At 43.0% G+C, this 17,558-nt stretch overlaps 1 protein-coding gene across 2 annotated transcripts in view; it reads left to right on the top strand.

Annotated features, from left to right (window-relative positions):
- PSTPIP1 (proline-serine-threonine phosphatase interacting protein 1) overlaps positions 1-17,558 on the top strand; it is a 99,469-nt gene that overhangs the window by 39,935 nt on the left and 41,976 nt on the right. For both annotated transcript variants that reach the window (XM_090029192.1, XM_090029191.1), the window contains exon 3: positions 209-283. In XM_090029192.1, coding sequence (XP_089885318.1) covers positions 209-283 — 75 coding nt within the window. The remainder of the gene's footprint in view (positions 1-208; positions 284-17,558) is intronic.

The raw sequence follows: 17,558 nt of genomic DNA, 5'->3' as shown, positions 1-17,558 counted from the left end.
GCTCCTGCAACTGTGGTCAGCCATGTCATATAATCTCTCTATCCCTGCTGAAAATGTCTGGTATATCTTAGAGCTCCAAATAGCATTAGAACTAGGGTGAGAGAATAAAGTTACAAGCCAATATTTTGCCTCTCAAATTCAGTCATAAATATATTCTTGTCAACAAAGTTTCCTGTAGGAGAAAATAACTGAGGTATTTTGTTAACAGGGCACAAGCAGAAGAGAGATATGGGAAAGAGCTGGTTCAGATTGCCCGAAAAGCAGGAGGACACACGGAAATCAAGTAAGACTTCTAAAATGTTATGGCCTTTAAATATCTTCCTATTTGCATTATCAGATACAGGACTTTCAGCAAGGAAAGGGGTCACAGATGTTCGCTTCACGCTGAACTAAGTTTCAAGTGTTGTAGGAAGCCATAATGTCCAGCAAAGCTTAATTTACTTCATTAATTGCTTCTTCCTGGTCCCTTCTGGCAGCTTGGAAATAAAACAGCAGTCACTGTTGGGACTTTTCTGACCAAGCTTTGATTTCAGTATTGCTGATCCTGCATTGAACTTGGCTTCCAAAAACTGAATTTGTCTGTGGGGAAGGAGAAGGAAAGAAGGAAATTGGAAGAGATTGGTATTTAGACTTGGGCAGATCTTGAGGGGCTGTTAAATGCTAAAAAACTATGGTAGAACATCCAAAGAGCAGGGATATTTCAACTTGGCCTATACAAGAAGGGGGAAGGCATATCTTAGACATGTAAATCTAGTTCTATGCCTGTTTAAAAGCTCTTTAACTTTAAAATTTTATCATTGATCTATCACAGTACTCTAAAACAACACACTGCATTTTCTGTTCTTCCACTGCTTGCTTACCGAGTATATAAAGTGTGTGTGTGTAGGCAGTAAGGTATACATTGTCAGAGAATTTCACTTCATAAACAGGGTTGCTAAACAGCTGCTAGCATTGACTGATGCCACCATAATAAGACAGCCTGTCACTACAGCTGTAAGTAGTAATGGAGTAATAATGCGAAAGAAGATGAAAATTTGGGGTCATGGTAGTCAGGTCAGAAAGAGTCAACTTCAGTCTAAACAAACCTGCACTAAAGATCCCTAGAGTCACTTACCCCTCCAGCCCAGATCTGGTTTCTTAATTGAAGCTTCCTAGTTTGGTTGATTTATCACTCTCCCACCCCAACATGTACATGATTTTCCATTCATTTTAATGGAAAACCTGACCTCAAATCTATAGATTATTTCCTGGGCCATATCATAGCTTGTAAGTACCAATCAGTCAATAGTATTGGCCCCCATATCCTATGACATCCCAGATTAAAAAGCCTATGGGAAACCACAATTTTGAATCTGAACATTAATTTGAACTCTTCAGTGAACCTCACTGAGATCAGTGGCTAGCTCCAAGGCTCACACTTACGGACAGGTTTGGCTTAATTTTCTTCTGTGTCCACTTTCTCACCCACACCTAAGCTTACTGAGAAAATGCAATAAAAAAACCACTGAAAGCCCCTTTGGTCTGGGAAAATGAGTTTATTGCAATTTCTGTTGAAGATGGTTTTCGATATCCTGATGCCTCTACCCTGAATGCAAACAAGAAAGGGGAGTGGTTTCAGAGTTCTGAGAATGGGTTAATGACAGACTCGTTCTTCTCCAGTTAAATTTGGAGGCCAGAATTTAGAGAAAGTTCTGCTCAAATGTCTTTACTGACAAATTTGGGATATTGGAGAGATTCCATATAGAAATGAAGGGCTTTTGCTTCTTTTCTGCATCTTTAGTAGAAATGTATGGAAATTATGTCCTATGTAATTTGAACAGTATGATTTAGTGATAAACCTAGGCTGCAGAGTTAGGATTTGGACTTGAACTTCCCTAAAACGTGGTTCCTTCTGGATCCAGACCCATCTCTACTTTGACCTGGTAACATTGTATTTTGGCATGGGCAAAGTGCCTGGAAAAGATCAGGGCCTGCTTAAGGAGGTAACTTCAGCTGAAGACCTGATGACTAGGTCTTCATCTCGGACCAGTTGAGAAGGGAAAGGACTGAGGTTAAGAGACTAAGTCATGCTTAGTCTTATGATTCAGCAGTTAAAGCAATCACTCAGTTAATGTAGACTAGAGGGAATCACCACTGGGGTATACCCCCTATAGATAGGCATTCAGGCTGCAGCATGTGCTGGGAGAATGGAGTAGTTAGGAAGCATCTCAATGGGCCCAGCTGGCCAGTTCTTGCCTGAAGGAGTGCCAAAAGGCAAGGCTTGGGTCTTTTGAGGCTGCAATAATTCATTTGAACCAGCCTGCCTATACTTCACATACGCAGACCAGTCTGCTGTGAAAATTTCCTGGTAAAATCCCCAAATTCTTCTTCTCCTCAGTTAGGAAGATACCAAAGTTAAATCAAACACAACTAAGGCCTGACTTTCAGTGCTAAGGGAGGTATCATTGCCTTCTAATTTGCAATTATTTCCTCCTGGGTTTACCTTCACAACTAGCTCAGGGGCTGTAGTACAGGCAAGGATGAACAGTCTCTGTTACAACAGTTCTCTCTCATTCACCATAGACAAATTAATCAGCAAATACAAAGCCCTGACCAAGGACTATAATGTGAAAAGAAGAGAGCAGCTTGCTGTTATAGTAGCTAAACTATTATTGACAACTCAAAGATATCATTTATATAACAAAACTACCCCAGGCAAACCCCAGAAGGTACATAAAAAAACCAGCTCTTTAAATGACGTTTTAACTGAAAATTATTCACAAATAAATTATAAGGCTATAGTTTGAACACAAAACAGGGGGCAGGAACTAGAGGGATGCAAAAGCCTATTTTTTATTTTGGTTCACTAGCTTTTTAAAAAACATTCCTGTTAGGTCAATCTGAAACTGATTTTTTACCAAATGGAGTAAAAAACACCCATCAGGCATTTTAACCTGCTTTTCCCAAAACAAACAAACATATGCAAGCAAAGCTAATTTGGAAAGAAAGGGCTAGGTTCATAAGAAGGTTGTGGCCAATGGATGGACATGCTGGTATAAATGCTTCAAGTAACTTCAAAGCACTCTAAACAGGAAGGATACAGGGATTCATGATCAACAAAATAAGATAAAAAATGGCCCAAGTGCTTAAAAAATGACCTTTGAAAGTAAGAGGACTGCCTATGAGGTGCTCCATTTTGAAACACCTGCACCTTCCAGCAGTCCTGTGGCATCCTGCAGTGCTCTGTTTCGCCTATGCCCGCCACACACCTTTCCACCCTGTACTCCCCAACCCCCTTCCCGATAGCTGTTCTGTTACATGCCTTTGCAACTGCTTTGAAACACTCCAGGAGCATGAGGAGCAAGCCGCAAATTTGAAGCATGTCAGCCCTGAAGTAGTCTAGCATTTGAAGTACTTTGAATGCATGTCTGTCTGTGCTGTAGGTGCTGTTTACAAAGTTGAGTAGAACAGGGTGTTGATACCATTGACTCTATGGTTAAGTTATCAGGGCATTCCTCCAGAGTGTGGGAGACCTAGCCATTTTGTTAATAGCACTTCAGTACTTTATGGATTGGACTTAAAAAGAAGAAACATTTTGGAAATGTTTTGGGCTGTTTTGACATTTCTGTTTTTATTTTTTATTTTTATTGTTTCAACCAAAATTATTTCATAGATTTCATAGACATCAGGGCTGGAAGGGACCTCAAGAGATCATTGAGTCCAGCCCGCTGCCCAAAGGGCAGGAAGTTAGCTGGGGTCATAGGATCCCAGCAAGATAAGCATCCAATTTACTCTTGAAGGTGTTCAGTGTAGGTGCTTGAACCACCTCCGCTGGCAGACTGTTCCAGACCTTGGGGGCTCGGATAGTAAAGAAATTCTTCCTTATGTCCAGCCTGAAGCGGTCTTGCACGAGTTTGTGACCATTCAACTTAGTCATCCCTTGGGGCGCTCTGGTGAACAAACGTTCCCCCAGATCCTGGTGGTCACCCCTGATAAACTTATAGGTGGCCATCAGATCACCCCTGAGCCTGCGCTTTTCCAGGCTAAAGAGTCCCATGCCTCTCAGCCTATCATTGCTGAATTCAACTTGAATTTGCAAATAGTCTCAACTGGCTCCAGTCTGCATTTTTCTGTCAATAAATTATTTACCTCCAAGAAAAGGAAAATTCTCCTGCCTCTTACTAGGGAGCTCCAAATTCCAATCCTGAACACTTCTACCTCCCCCCACCCCCGGGACTTAATTAACATGGAATGAATACTGCAGATACTAAATAGTGCTTGGTGTTTCTCATGCCATTCCAAGATTCAATTCCACCCAAAATTAGAAAAACAAGGAAGCACAGAGGTAATCAATGTTTCCTACCCAACTGTAAATTGATGCCTCAGTGGGCAGGGGGCATCAATAGGAATGGGGAGTGTAACTTCTGTTACGTCTCCCTAACAAAACTTTCATTTTTTTCTGAGGTCCCAAAACTCTTCATCACTATATCTCTTCCTACTCTTTTGTTGCCCCTTGTCTGCTACTTGCCTCCCTCACCAGACTGTTGCAAAGATTGGAAAATCCTCTGAAGGCAAAAAAACACTATGCATATTGTATATCTGGATAACTGTTGCTATAACAATTCTATTAACATTTTAAAGCTATTGCATTTTAGCAGCAGAAATAATTAACACAATAGTTTCATAGTTAGTAGGGTCAGAAGGGACATGAGCAGATCATCAAGTCCAACCCCCTGCCATGGCAGGAAAGAGTACTGGGGTCAAACAACCCCAGCAACGTGATTGTCAAGCCTTGTCTTAGAGACTCCCAGGGTAGGAGCCAGCACCACTTTGCTTGGAAGTTGGTACCAGATCCTAGATGCCCTGACAGTGAAGTAGCACCTCCTGATGTCTAATCTGAATTTACCCTCTGCCAGCTTGTGACTATTATTTCTAGTCACTCCTGGTAGTGCTCGGGGGAACAGGGACTCCCCCAATGCCCGCTGATCCCCCCTGACTAGTTTGTAACAGGCCACGAGATCCCCCCTCAGCCTTCTCTTGTGGGGGCTGAACAGGGTCAGGTCCCGTAGCCTCTCCTCGTAGGACCTGCCCTGCTGCCCCCTGATCATGCGAGTGGCCCTCCTCTGGACCCTCTCCATGTTGTCCACATTCCTCTTGAAGCGCGGTGCCCAGAACTGGACGCAGTACTCCAGCTGCGCCCTGACCAGTGCCACATAGAGAGGGATGATCACCTCCCTGAACCTGCTTGAGATGCATCTGTGGATGCATGACAAGGTGCGGCTGGCCTTCCTGACTGCATCCCCACCCTGCTGGCCCATGTTCATCTTGGCATCTATGACAACTCCAAGATCCTTTTCTGCCTCTGCACTGATTAGAAGGGAGTTCCTGTAGGTATGATGCTGGTTCTTCCTCCCCAGGTGCATCACCTTGCACTTATCAGTGTTGAATCCCATCCTAGTCTCATCTGCCCACCCCTCTAACCTGTCTAACCTTGCAGCCTATTCCTCCTGTCTAGTGTGCCCACATCCGCCCACATCTTAGTGTCATCAGCAAATTTGAACAGGGTGCTTTTTACCCCCTTGTCCAAGTCACTGATGAAGACGTTGAACAGTGCAGGCCTAAGCATTGAGCCCTGGGGGACCCCACTGCCCACATCCCTCCAGGTCGAAAATGACCCATCCACCACCGCTCTTTGGGTGCTGCCCTCCAGCCAGTTGGCAACCCATTTGACTGTGTAGGTGTCAGCACCACGGTCCCCCTGTTTCTTAATGAGAATGGGGTGAGAGACAGTGTCAAAGGCTTTCCAAAAGTCCAGAAGACTATGTCCACTGCTATCCCTGCATCTAAGGATTTGGTGACCTTGTCGTAGAAGGCCACCAGGTTGGTCTGACAGGACCTGCCACTAATGAACCCGTGTTGGTTGCCCCTAAGCATAACCTCCCCTGCTGGCCCCTTATGGACATGCGCCAAAATAATTCTCTTAAAAATCAAGATAAGACTAACTGGCCTATAGTTCCCCGGGTCCTCCTTCCTCCCTTGATAAAATGATAAAATCTATACTCATTTGCAAGGCCCTTTGCAGAATATGAAACATCACATTATCCATGTCAATTAGCAGCTGAGCAGTTAGCAGTTTGTTAGTAGATCATTGCCCTGCTTAACATTCAACAGTCAATTAAAATAATCATCTCTTTCCTCATCATGTGACACTAGCCTAGCATTCTGCATCACTTGCCCCTCTCCAGCCTGCTTTCCATATGTGTATCAGCCCCTTGCAACTCCATGCTAGTCTGCCTGATTTGGACCAGGGACTCACAAGCACATAGCATTCAGAAAAAGAAGGGGGTTCCTGCTAAACACCTACCAAAACCCACGGACTTCTATCTACTGCTTTGAAAACCCAGATGTATAGTTATGGCAAAAGTAATTTGTTGTACAAAGTTCCAGAGTACAAGTTCAGTCTTGAGAAGACATTCTGTGCATTTTCAGTTAGTTCTGATTATGTAAGGGTTAGGTAGAAGGAGGTGTGCAAAAAGCAGAAGAGTTTGCTTTTTTCTGGGTCCCCAATTAGAATAAATTATTGGAAAAGAGTTTTTCTCCAGGAGCTGAACACCGGGATTAAACTAAACTTTCTGGAAGAAGGGATTGCCTGCACACTGTTTGTGAACACCACTGTTTCAGGATTGGTATATATGTCTCAATAAAACAAGTTACACTTGGAATATTTTCAAGATGTGGACAGATTAGAAAGACTCCAGCAGAGAACAACAAAAATTATTAGAGTCCTGTAAAGCATGATTTATAAGAAAACCCTGAAAGAACTAGGATTATGTAGTCTGGAGAAGAAAAGACTGCAGGGGGAATTTGATAACTGTCTTCAAATACCTGAAGGGTGATTATAGAGAGGATGATGATAGACTGTTCTCTACGGCTTTAGAGAACAGAACTAGCAGCAACAGCTTTAAACTGCAGCAGAGAAAATTTAGGTTGGAGATTAGAAAGAACTTTTTTTTACTATGAGAATAGTTAAGCATTGAAACAGGCCACCCAGAAAGGTCATGGAACCTCTATCCTTGGACATTTTCAGAAGTAGGTCAGACTGACACCCGATCGCAATGGCTAGATCAGGAATGATCTTGCATTGAGGGGGACTGGGCTACGTGACTTCTGTCACAGGTGGGACCTAGGAGTGGCCATGATCTCACTAGCGCCCCTTGCCGTGTCAGTCAGGCAATCCAGCACCCTCTACTCGCCCGCCACGTCTTTGATGTTATAAGGTTCAATATGGGAGGCTGCCTCTTATCGCCCTGGACACCGCGCTAATACTATTCCCCGTTCCGAGTGGGGTGCCTCAATGCACCCCTGCCTTATGGGCAGTGCGTGCCTCCTACCTCCCCTTTAGCATGCCCCAAGCCTCGCAGCATTTTCTGGACGTTATCCGGTCCTTAATCTTCTATGCCCTACCTGGCGCCCCTGGATGTGTCTCGCCACCAGCACCCCCTCCGGCGCCCTTGGGCTCGTCACACAACCAGCGCTCCTTACTCCTGATTAGCCCAATCGAGCTCACTAAGGGTGTTCTTCCCACCAGGGTCATCGGCCTAAGCCTTTCCTGGCCCCTTTGGGTTCCTGTCAATAATAATTATCCAAATCCTATCCCCGGTTGGGACTCAGGTGGCCGTAGCCGTACCTGGCCCCCTGGACCACCGTCTGGGTCTATTGCCTCACTAGGGTCAGTGGCCTAAGCCTTGCCTGGCCCCTCCAGGTTCCTGTCAACACTACTTATCCACTTAGGCTCAGGCGACCTAAGCCTTACCTGGCCCCTCTGGGTCTTGTCAATAATAAATATCCAGATAGGCTCAGGCAGCCAGAGCCTTACCTGGCCCCTTCGGTTCCTTGGGGTTCCTGTTATCCTGGAAACCCTCCGGAACGCCTTCTAGACCCGTACCCCTTTTGGGGCGACTGTCAATAATCTACACCCCTCTTGGGGTTGTTTCTTATTACACGTGCCCCACCTGGGGCCTCTCTTCTACACGTGCCTGCTCCCACAGCTTCTCAGCACATTCTCCGGGCTCTCTATAGTGACTGACTCGCCCTCGCCGGGCGAGTCGCCTTTACAGCACCCACCCTAGGCTTTTATCCACGTGGCTCCCACACCTGGAGCCCAACACGAGTCCCTACAGGCTTCGTTCTGGTGCTACGACCCTTGGGCGGGGTCCTCTACCCTGTTCGGGCCTCTCACTATTGCCCACTCAGAGCTACCTGCTGTGCCGCCTCAGCACTGACCAGCTGTGCCGTCCCAGGCACCACTCATTTGCTCACACAGGGCACCGGGAACCCCCCCAAACCACTGGGGAGCTCCCATGAGGCCTCCTCACGCCCCTACAGCCTCACCCGGTCCTCCGGTATAACAATAACTAAACCATAAGCCAAACGGCTGCAACATAACAAACAAGAAGCCTTCTGGCTTATAACATACGGCCTACGCTTCCTTGGCTCTCTGACCATGCCGTAGCCGCTTGGGTGGTCATGCTGCAACCATCAACTCTGCTCTCCTGCAGAGCTCCTGCTCCTGCGGCTGCCAGAAGGGAACTGCCCCCTAGGCTGTGGCCTGGGCTGTTTATAAAGGCCCGGCCCTACTCCCTTCCTGTTTACATGGCCTGCCCAGTTGCCGCAGCAACTGGCACCTGAGCTGCCCCTGGAGATTGGCAGCTCCACTTCTCCACTTCTAGGAACAGGGCACCTCAGTGCTCCTGTGACAACTTCATGAGGTCCCTTCTCGCCTTACTTACCTACTATACCCAGAGTCCTTATCAGACTGATATCTGCTCCACTTGGAAGTTGTTTTGTAACGCCCTGATATTTGCTGGTGTTTGACAGCGGGGCAATAATGTAATAAATCATCAAGGTGGAATGAGACCTCCTAACTAGCTCTTAGAACTGAAAGGCATTTCAATAATTAAACAGGTTAGGTAAAAGGTGGTGTCCTCATCTTTGGCCCTATTGGCACAAGGTGTTTGAAGGTCCACAGGATATGATATTGGCTGTGTTTTTAATGCTAGTGAAGGACAGGCAAAGTCTTCTATGCCAGTTCAGAAATCACAGCTAAGACTTGGTTTGCAGAGAGATAAACTCCAGCATGCTCCATTCACTCTGTGAATAGGATCTGGCCTCCGCAGATGATGAAGCATCTACTAGTCTGAGATCAGAGACTCAGAACTATTCCATTTCCTAGCATAGGCAAGACTTATGAAAAGTTGCTACTGGTTTCCAAGGTAATGTCAAACAAATAGTCCAGCATCTTCCTTAAAAATAAATGTTCTCTAACATCCAGCTGTGCAGTGTCGTTCTTCAGATACACATAGCTTGATCCAGACAAATTATTAGGCATGATGTCTGCCTCCTTTTGGAGGCCTGCAGCTGTGAAAGCTACTTCCTGTCAGGGGTGGGTGTTTTCCCTTGCCAGCCCAAGGCACAAATTTAATCAAATTACCTATTCCTCAGACCCTTATATCTACCCATTTCTGGCAACAGGAAAGGTGTGTGGGAAGATGACATGTTATGCCTGTCATTTTAATTACTTTGATCCTTCAATGCATGGTGGAGTTTGGTTCATTGTACAGCTTGGGATACCGTGGTTGAGAAGCTCTGTCTGCAGGACTGAGAGAAGAGGCCTTCAGACAAGATGCTTAAAAGGAAGGAACAGAAAATACCAATGCACATGCAATCAGTGATTAGATTAGGCATGTGATAAGGCAGGATGGTCTTCAAGCAGTGGGCTCGTGGCTGGATTAGGTAGAATACAGGGGAAGGTAAGCCTGGAGAGGAATAAGTGTACAAGTCCTCTGAGGTCATAATTTTTGGGCACTGTTCAGAACTAAATCATTGATGTTTTCCTATACAGAATCATAACTCCCTTGAACATTTTTTTTAATTTGCTATTTTAAATTTCTCCTTTACTGCTTCAGTTTCTCCCTGGCCTTCACTAGACTTCTCCCTGGTCTTCATACGTATCTTATTAAGTTAGTCCATAAAGGAGCATATCTACCTTGCCTTCTGAGTTCACTAGCATTCCAGCCTCCATTCCCACATTACTTTATACTTTTATGTTTAATTACCAGAAAAAAATGACATCCAACTAAATACAACATTCACAATGTGTAGAGTTTTTAATAAAAATAAAACCTTAAAGATATTTGCATGGCTGCAGCTCCAAATCTTCACAGTCATGGCTGCACTAGTGTGAGATGTGGAATAGATCCTTATCCAAGTAGGAATGGACATACCAAAAGCTTTATAAGAAATTTCCAACTGAATAAATTTAGATCGAGCTTACAAGTGCCAAACATCAACTTTCAGGAGAACGTTGTGTTGACACCATATGAGCAATTTACAGCCACATGTACCAGAGGGTACATGTGCCTCATGTTGTACCAGAGGGTACATGTGCTGCAAAGTGGCTCTAAGAATTTTCAGGCAACAGCTCAAGAGATTTGTTCAACTAAGCAGCTCCAGAAGCAATGAACCATACAAAACAAAAAAGTTGCAGAGCCCAATTTTTATTTGCTCATCTACAGTTCCAACTGAATCAAGCACTAGGAGTTCCTGGTTCTACTGTAAAACATATTTTACAGTGGTGCAGGAACTGGTTAAACCCTGTGTTTTATGCAAGTTTGTTTCATTTTTGTTTTTTTGCTGCTTGCACCCTCTTCCTCATGCCTCTTCACGCACATTGGTTCCTCCTTCTGTCCTAGTCGGAAGCCCTTTTCAGACTTGGGAAGCCCTTCAGACTCCTTCAGGTTTCCATTTGCTTAGCCCTTCAGTGTAATGCCTGAAATAGTGAAACTCCTGCAACAAACAAATTCTGAGCATCTCAAATGGAAAATAAAATATTTGCTTATGATGTACAAATATAACACATCTTTCACAGACACACTTTCAGTCAAGTTTAATTTTCTGTATTAGGTACATCAGTAAAATGCTCTGTGAATTGCAGCTCATTTAATTTTGGATAGTACCCTGTGCATGGGAGCTTTTATTCCTAAAAACAGGTTTACACATGCACAGACCTATACTTTTGAAGTCAATACTATGAAAGAGTAAGGGTCTACATGGAGGGACCACTTTGCAGGATCCAAACCTAGAGGCGAGATTTAACAGGAAATAAAATAGACAGAAGCTATCAGACAAAAGAGGCCAGAAGATTTATAAAAAACACAATTAGTTTACGCAGGTCACTTCGCAGTTTGTATAGTACTGGGCTGAAATAGTCATTGTGGAAGGGACTGAGGAATTAAAGCCTTAGTTACCTGTTGAAAAATGCTGGACTTTTAGCTAACCTTTATTTTTCACACCTGGCATCTGTTTGATAATATGTATTTTATCACCTACTAAAAAGAAAAAATGAGTGAGAAGTGTGTTTTATATTTAAATGCACAATGTTACTTAACTTGGCTTGTTTCTTACTCTAAGGGTTAAATGTTATAGCAATTTTGGAAGTATTTGCATTCTCTAGTACAGTATTTAGCATACAGCTAAATATCCAGACACCAGGAGCAATGTCTTTTTACTTGGAGCTATGGCTAAATCTGTGCTTGACAATACCACCTAGAGAGCTGAGAAAGATCATTAACAGATTCTTGAGCTGTATGCTGGATACCTGACATAAAGATCAGGGCCTGGCTGTCCTGTATAAAATTCCCCTACGGGGAGGGGCTTGATGACAAAACAGTACTTTCCCAGTCTGGTCTTCACCTTAGTAAAAATCCCAGGTAGGAGATACAGGCTTCACTTTAACTAGCTACAGTGGAGACAAACATTACTAATGCCTTGTCCCAGCTATGGTTTAGTCCACACAAGAAAAGGGTGGTCAGTCCAGCTAAACCAGCTTACTCATTTACTGTAAGCACAGCTTCTACCAGAAAAATGTGCTTTTGCCATACAGCTCATATCACTTCCTTGAACAAATTAAAGGATACCAGCAAAAACACCTATTTTGCTTGTGTGAATACTGGTGTTGCTAGTATTTCGACGTCTTTAAAAATCCACTCCCATCACTAATATTCTTATGCCAACAGAAGTGCCTAGTACAGACGTGACCTAGGGTTTTACAATAACTTAGCTATCACCAATGAAAATGCAACTTTTATTGCAGTGCTTCAGGTCCAATATTTCACTATGACTCCAGAGTTATGAGCTCAAGTGTCACTCTATACTTGTGCCAAACATTGCCCTTGTCAACCCACCTGTCCTTCCTTTTTTGTATCCTTGTGGCAAGATACTTCCAGTGGATCTGTGAATTTTGATGATCTGCCAGGCTGCCTTACGAGCATTTCTGCTGTGGCCTTGAACCTGTGACCTCTGGGCTGTCAACTGTGTGCCTTAGTGTTCACCCACCCCAGCCCTGAACCGAGCTGTAAATGGTACTTGATTAGGTTGGGGAGTCAAAAGTATCTGGACCTGATCTTGGGCACAGCACTCCAGGTCAGTTTGGCTAAAAAAAATCTGGTGAGCCTTTTGCCTGAACCTGCATGGCTGTCATGGTAACCTCAGAGCTTGACCTTTTACTAGTGTAGATGTAGCCATAGACTCAAAAACACAGGGGACCAAATGAGATTTTAGCTCATTTCCTATGCCACGTGACAGCCTTACACTTTGCAAGAGGATAGCACAGTAAAAACCTTTGTTAGTTCACTATATACAGAAAGACTAAACCAGATGTTAAACATGGCCAGGGAAGAAAGAGAGCCATTTCACTTGTTTTCTGATAATGTAACTGGGACCTAATTCATCTAGGGTATAGAATAAACGGTCCAGGACCATTGTTCTTTTTGCCCACTGCCTCTCATTGTTACAGAAATAACACCTTCTGTATAAAATGAACATTGTGCATCATTTGTTGCAAGTCAAAAGAAAAACCAACCAAAAAAACAGGTGGTGTTATTTTTCCACTCCTATTCACCAAGTGAAGGTAAAAAATGAGCTGTGGTTTTCCTGTCAGAAGTGTCTCTGCTGTATCTTCCTGTACACAAATAGTAAAGGCACTTAATAAGTTATTGAGGTAGATCATTTTGTGCTTAAGGGAGGGCACAAAGCATTCAGAAAAACTCAAAGTGACTCAACAAAGATGTAGGCAAGGTTCTTTGGGTAGATGTGATATTTTTATTAGACCAACTAAATAGTTGGAAAAATTGTTTTTTGCACACATTCAAGCACAAACACCCTTCTTCAGACATACAGAGAGTCCGCTGGTGAATTGTGTGCTCTCCTGGGTAGAGTAGAAAAGCTAATATGCAAAATGCAGGTCTGTGAAAATGCAAATGTGTAGCAGTGAGGATCTGAGGGGTGGGAGACAATAGATGTGAGATAGGTGCGAGGGAGGGGAGGGGGAATGTTGAACTGGCAATGCAACAATGTAGGTGGTAAAATACAGACAGGTTACCTGGGTTTATCAGATGGCAAGCAAGTTATAATGTGCTATAAATCCAATGTCTATATTTAGACTAGGATTTTTTTTGTATCCAGTAGATTTACGAAGTGAAGTTGGTAGGCTTGTCTATGAAATGTGTTTTGTAAATTCCTATTGAAGATTAGAACTGAGAGACTAGAGAGAGAGTAGCTGCCTTGTGAGAAGTGGGTACCCACAGGTAATTGGGTATTTTTGTCTTTGATTAAACACACACCGAAAATCTATCAAAGACAAAAATACCCAGTTACCTGTGGGTGCACACTTCTCACAAGACAAGCACTCTCTCCAGTCTCTCAGTTAAGATCCTCAAAGGGAATTTACAAACACCTTTCAGATGAGCCTACAAACTTCACTTCATAAATCTACTGGATACAAAAAATCATGGACTAAATATAGACATTGGATTTATGGTACATTATAACCTGCCTGCCATCTGATAACCCCAGGTAACCATCTGTAGTTTACCAGCTACATTCTTCTATCACCAGTTCAACATTCCCCCTTTTCCTCACCCACCTCTCTCATCTATCATCTGCCATCTCTCTGATCCTCACTGCCACGCATTTGCATTTTCACAGATCTATATTTTGCCTATTGGCTTCTATTCTACCCAGGAGAGCATACAAACACCATCAGTCTCTCTCTATGCTCAAAGAAGGGTGCTGATGCCCAAAAGCTTGCAAATAAATGTTTTCCAATTATTTAGTTGGTCTCTACCCAAAGAACCTGGTCTGCCTATGTCCTTAGAGCAACACAGCTACAACCAACAACCCTACAACAAAGATGCCATGTTTTCAGTAAAAATATATCTGTCTAAACTCAGTGGGCTATTATATATACTATCCCTGTAACACCACGTCAGGAGGCTGGTACAGTTTGAATGTACCCCATAGGTAAAAAAACAAAACCCCAAAAAAGCAAAACCTGAAAGTAAATATAAATGTAATAATGAATGGTGTGAAATGGGCTTGGAGGGGACAGAAAGAGTAGGTAGGGGTTAGAGAGAAGCCAAAGAGCCAAAGAGATGAGTCTGTTGCCATTCATAATACTAACACTTTGTACCCATTTCACAACACTGTGAGCTGCAGTCGTGATGGTAATTAGCCTCTTACCATCATGAAATCAGGTTGTTTTTTGTTTGGTTGGTTTTTTAAACATGGTGAGAAAAATACTTGGGTCCCATTTAGTGTAGAGCTGGCACTGATGCAGCTCTGCTGGTGTCGGAAAACAAGTATAAAAATGCCTAGTGGAGTCTGAGTTTGAAAAACAAAGAGAGAATACTCCAAAGGAGGGCTGCAGGGTGGTCACCTGAACTTCTGGCTAATAAAAAAAATAAGGGTTTCAAGGGTCGTCATCCCACATCATTTCATTACCCATACAAAAATCCTACATCTAATCATACTGTAAAATATGATGCATAATCAGGGATTGAGAAAGGAATTATAATCTGGTCTGGTCTCGTGTGGACCACTATACATCGTATGAGGGACAGCCATTAAAATGCAAAATGATTGGTCAGCTTGGAGAGATGGAACAGCAAAGAGAGCAGAACCTAAGGGAAGAAAAATGGCACTAGTTTTCAAGTGATCCATCCTTTCATTGGTCAATGAGTTTACAAAGAGAGGTGGTGTCTCTTCGTGGAGAGTGGAATTTGAGAAATTTGGGATTACATCTCCAACTCTGCCACTGTCTTGCTGAGTGACCATGGGGATTGCTTCACTGTCTTGCAAAGTGATTTGAGATCTACAGAGAAAGACCTCTGTGTAATGAAACCCAGCTCTTACAAAAGTCATCCCTTTACTGTAATGTGTATTTTCATATTTTTACCCAAGGTATAAAGTAATCCAGGAATGAGAAGCATATCTTTGTTGCCTTGGGAACCAACACCCCGCAAGAGAAATATATATATGAAAACAATTTACATTGAGGATGTGTTAAGAAACTATCAGTTCTTCTAAAATGTGCAGAAATGTTGTGAAAGTCAGAATGCTACAAGCACCATAGCCTCTGCTAGATGTTAGCATTCTGATTAACTGAAAGATTATAATGCATCAGCCACTAGATGGCAAAAATCCACCAGGAGTTGCTTCTAGTTATGGTTTCATCTGCCCTGTGCTTTATTCCTTACTCCAGCCCCATGCTTGGTCTGTTTATCTCCCAGAAGTTCCTTTAACATCAAGGTCTCTAAATCCAAGCCTGACTAGGGCTGGGGAGAATGAAAGAGCTTTAAACATGAACAATACAATTCTCTCCATTCCCATTCCATAAGGATGTTAGCAAGCAGACTGACTGTGGGGAGGTTAACATTTAATGCTGGTGTTTTGTCTTTAACCAATTTGTTTAGTTTAAATAATCCCCTAAATTTGAAACAGACACACTAATGCTGAGCAATGTGGGTTTTTTCATGAATAGCATTGCTAAATTTGCCAAATAGTGAAGTATTGGTTGACCCCAAACTAATTTTTTCGATTTTCAGTTTGGCCATGAAACTGAAAGATCCATTGTATCCGCAGAGCCCCATGCAGCACGTTTCTTCAGAAAAACGTGGCTTTAGGGACAAAGAATTTTGTTAAAATGGCTCAAAGCAGAGGCATTCCCACCCCCATGGCATCAGAAAAAAGAAATGATGACTCTCAATAGGAAATTGTACCCACATAGAGAGGAGCTCTGAAATGAGAGCTTTCATTTAGTTGCCATGTATTCAAGAGTATCAGCAAAATTAAATTACAAACATCTCATCTACATCTGTCAAATGGGATTCTTTCCATAACCCCTTTGCTGCTGCACCCTGGTGTTTTGGAATCAGACCTTTAAAAGGTGGTTTATGGGTGGCATCTGAAGCTGATGTGATATATACTGGAGTGCTGAAGTGTTTAAAGGAATACTTGAAGGTTCCTTAGCCTAGAATTCGACCTTTCTGTCCTCCCTCACCTCCTACAAAGTTTGTATTTACTATTTCTGGTGGGCCCATAAGAGAGGAATTATACAAACTTATGTTTTAAAAAAGAAAATTAAAGAAAACTATTTTAAATGCTTGTACTAAGAATGCATCTTTCTTCAGTATCTAATACAGCAATTTGACTATGCCTGGCACACAGATACCTCAGGGTCCAGGAAAAACTCTGGGAATAGGAGATCAATAGACTATGCAAACAGCCTTAACAACTCCTAGTATCCTGTAATCATCTTTGTGGTTCACAGTTCTATGTATTATTTAAATATTTGTTTTCTTCCAATAAGTTTGGTAATGCTGTTCCCCACCTTTACAACAGACACAAAATAAAAGGTCAATTTGTGTTGTATGAACATCTTCTGTAAAGAAATCAGCATCACACTTATCAATTACATAGTTGATCTCCAGGTATCACATTCTGACCCTGCATTGCAAATATGCACCATGGGGAACATTTTTTTGTTCCCAGCATGCCTCTTGCAGTGTCTCAGTCTGGTTTAGGATGATGCAAGAGGCACGTGCGCGCTTGTCTGGATGTGCCCAAGGAGATGTTCATGATAGTCTTTGGATCTTACATGTTATTTTCCATCTCCCATAATATTTTTTGCTCCATAGGGTCCTGAAGAAGTCTTCCCATGTAATCATATTACTTCATGCCCAGTTACAGAATTTAAGGGCCACAGTGCATAAAGTATCTAGAAATCATTTTTGCCCTTGTGACTAAGTGCATATCATTGCATCAGCACATAATTGGTGTAAGCTCTAGGCTCTAGGCTGTAGTTGCCAAGTCCACCTGAGGTGATGACTTGAGGGGTAGCAAGCTATCACTTCGCTAACCACCACTAGTTCTGCCTAGATTGCACACTATAGTATTTTTCCACCCTCAAATGTAAAACTTGATCACAGCTAGGCAGAAGCCAGATCTTTAAATCTGATATGAAGGCCTCTCCTGGGATATTTTTAAAGCTTTGAAACAGTGCTCCAAGTCTCAGCCAAAGAGAAAGCAGCCAGAAATCTCACAGTAAGTGTTAGTATTGGACAGGGAAGAAGGAAGCACCAGAGAGGTTACAGAGAATTGAGAATGGGTTGTAGACAGGCTCACTCCTTGGAAACCCAGGCTGCCATCAGGCTTTCCTAGGAGTGAGCCTGTCCCCAAAATAC

Source organism: Crocodylus siamensis, chromosome 15 (assembly GCF_052110815.1).
Source record: "Crocodylus siamensis isolate JL-2025a chromosome 15, ASM5211081v1, whole genome shotgun sequence".
NCBI lineage: Eukaryota > Metazoa > Chordata > Crocodylia > Crocodylidae > Crocodylus > Crocodylus siamensis.
This window is presented reverse-complemented; position numbering and strand designations above follow the sequence as displayed.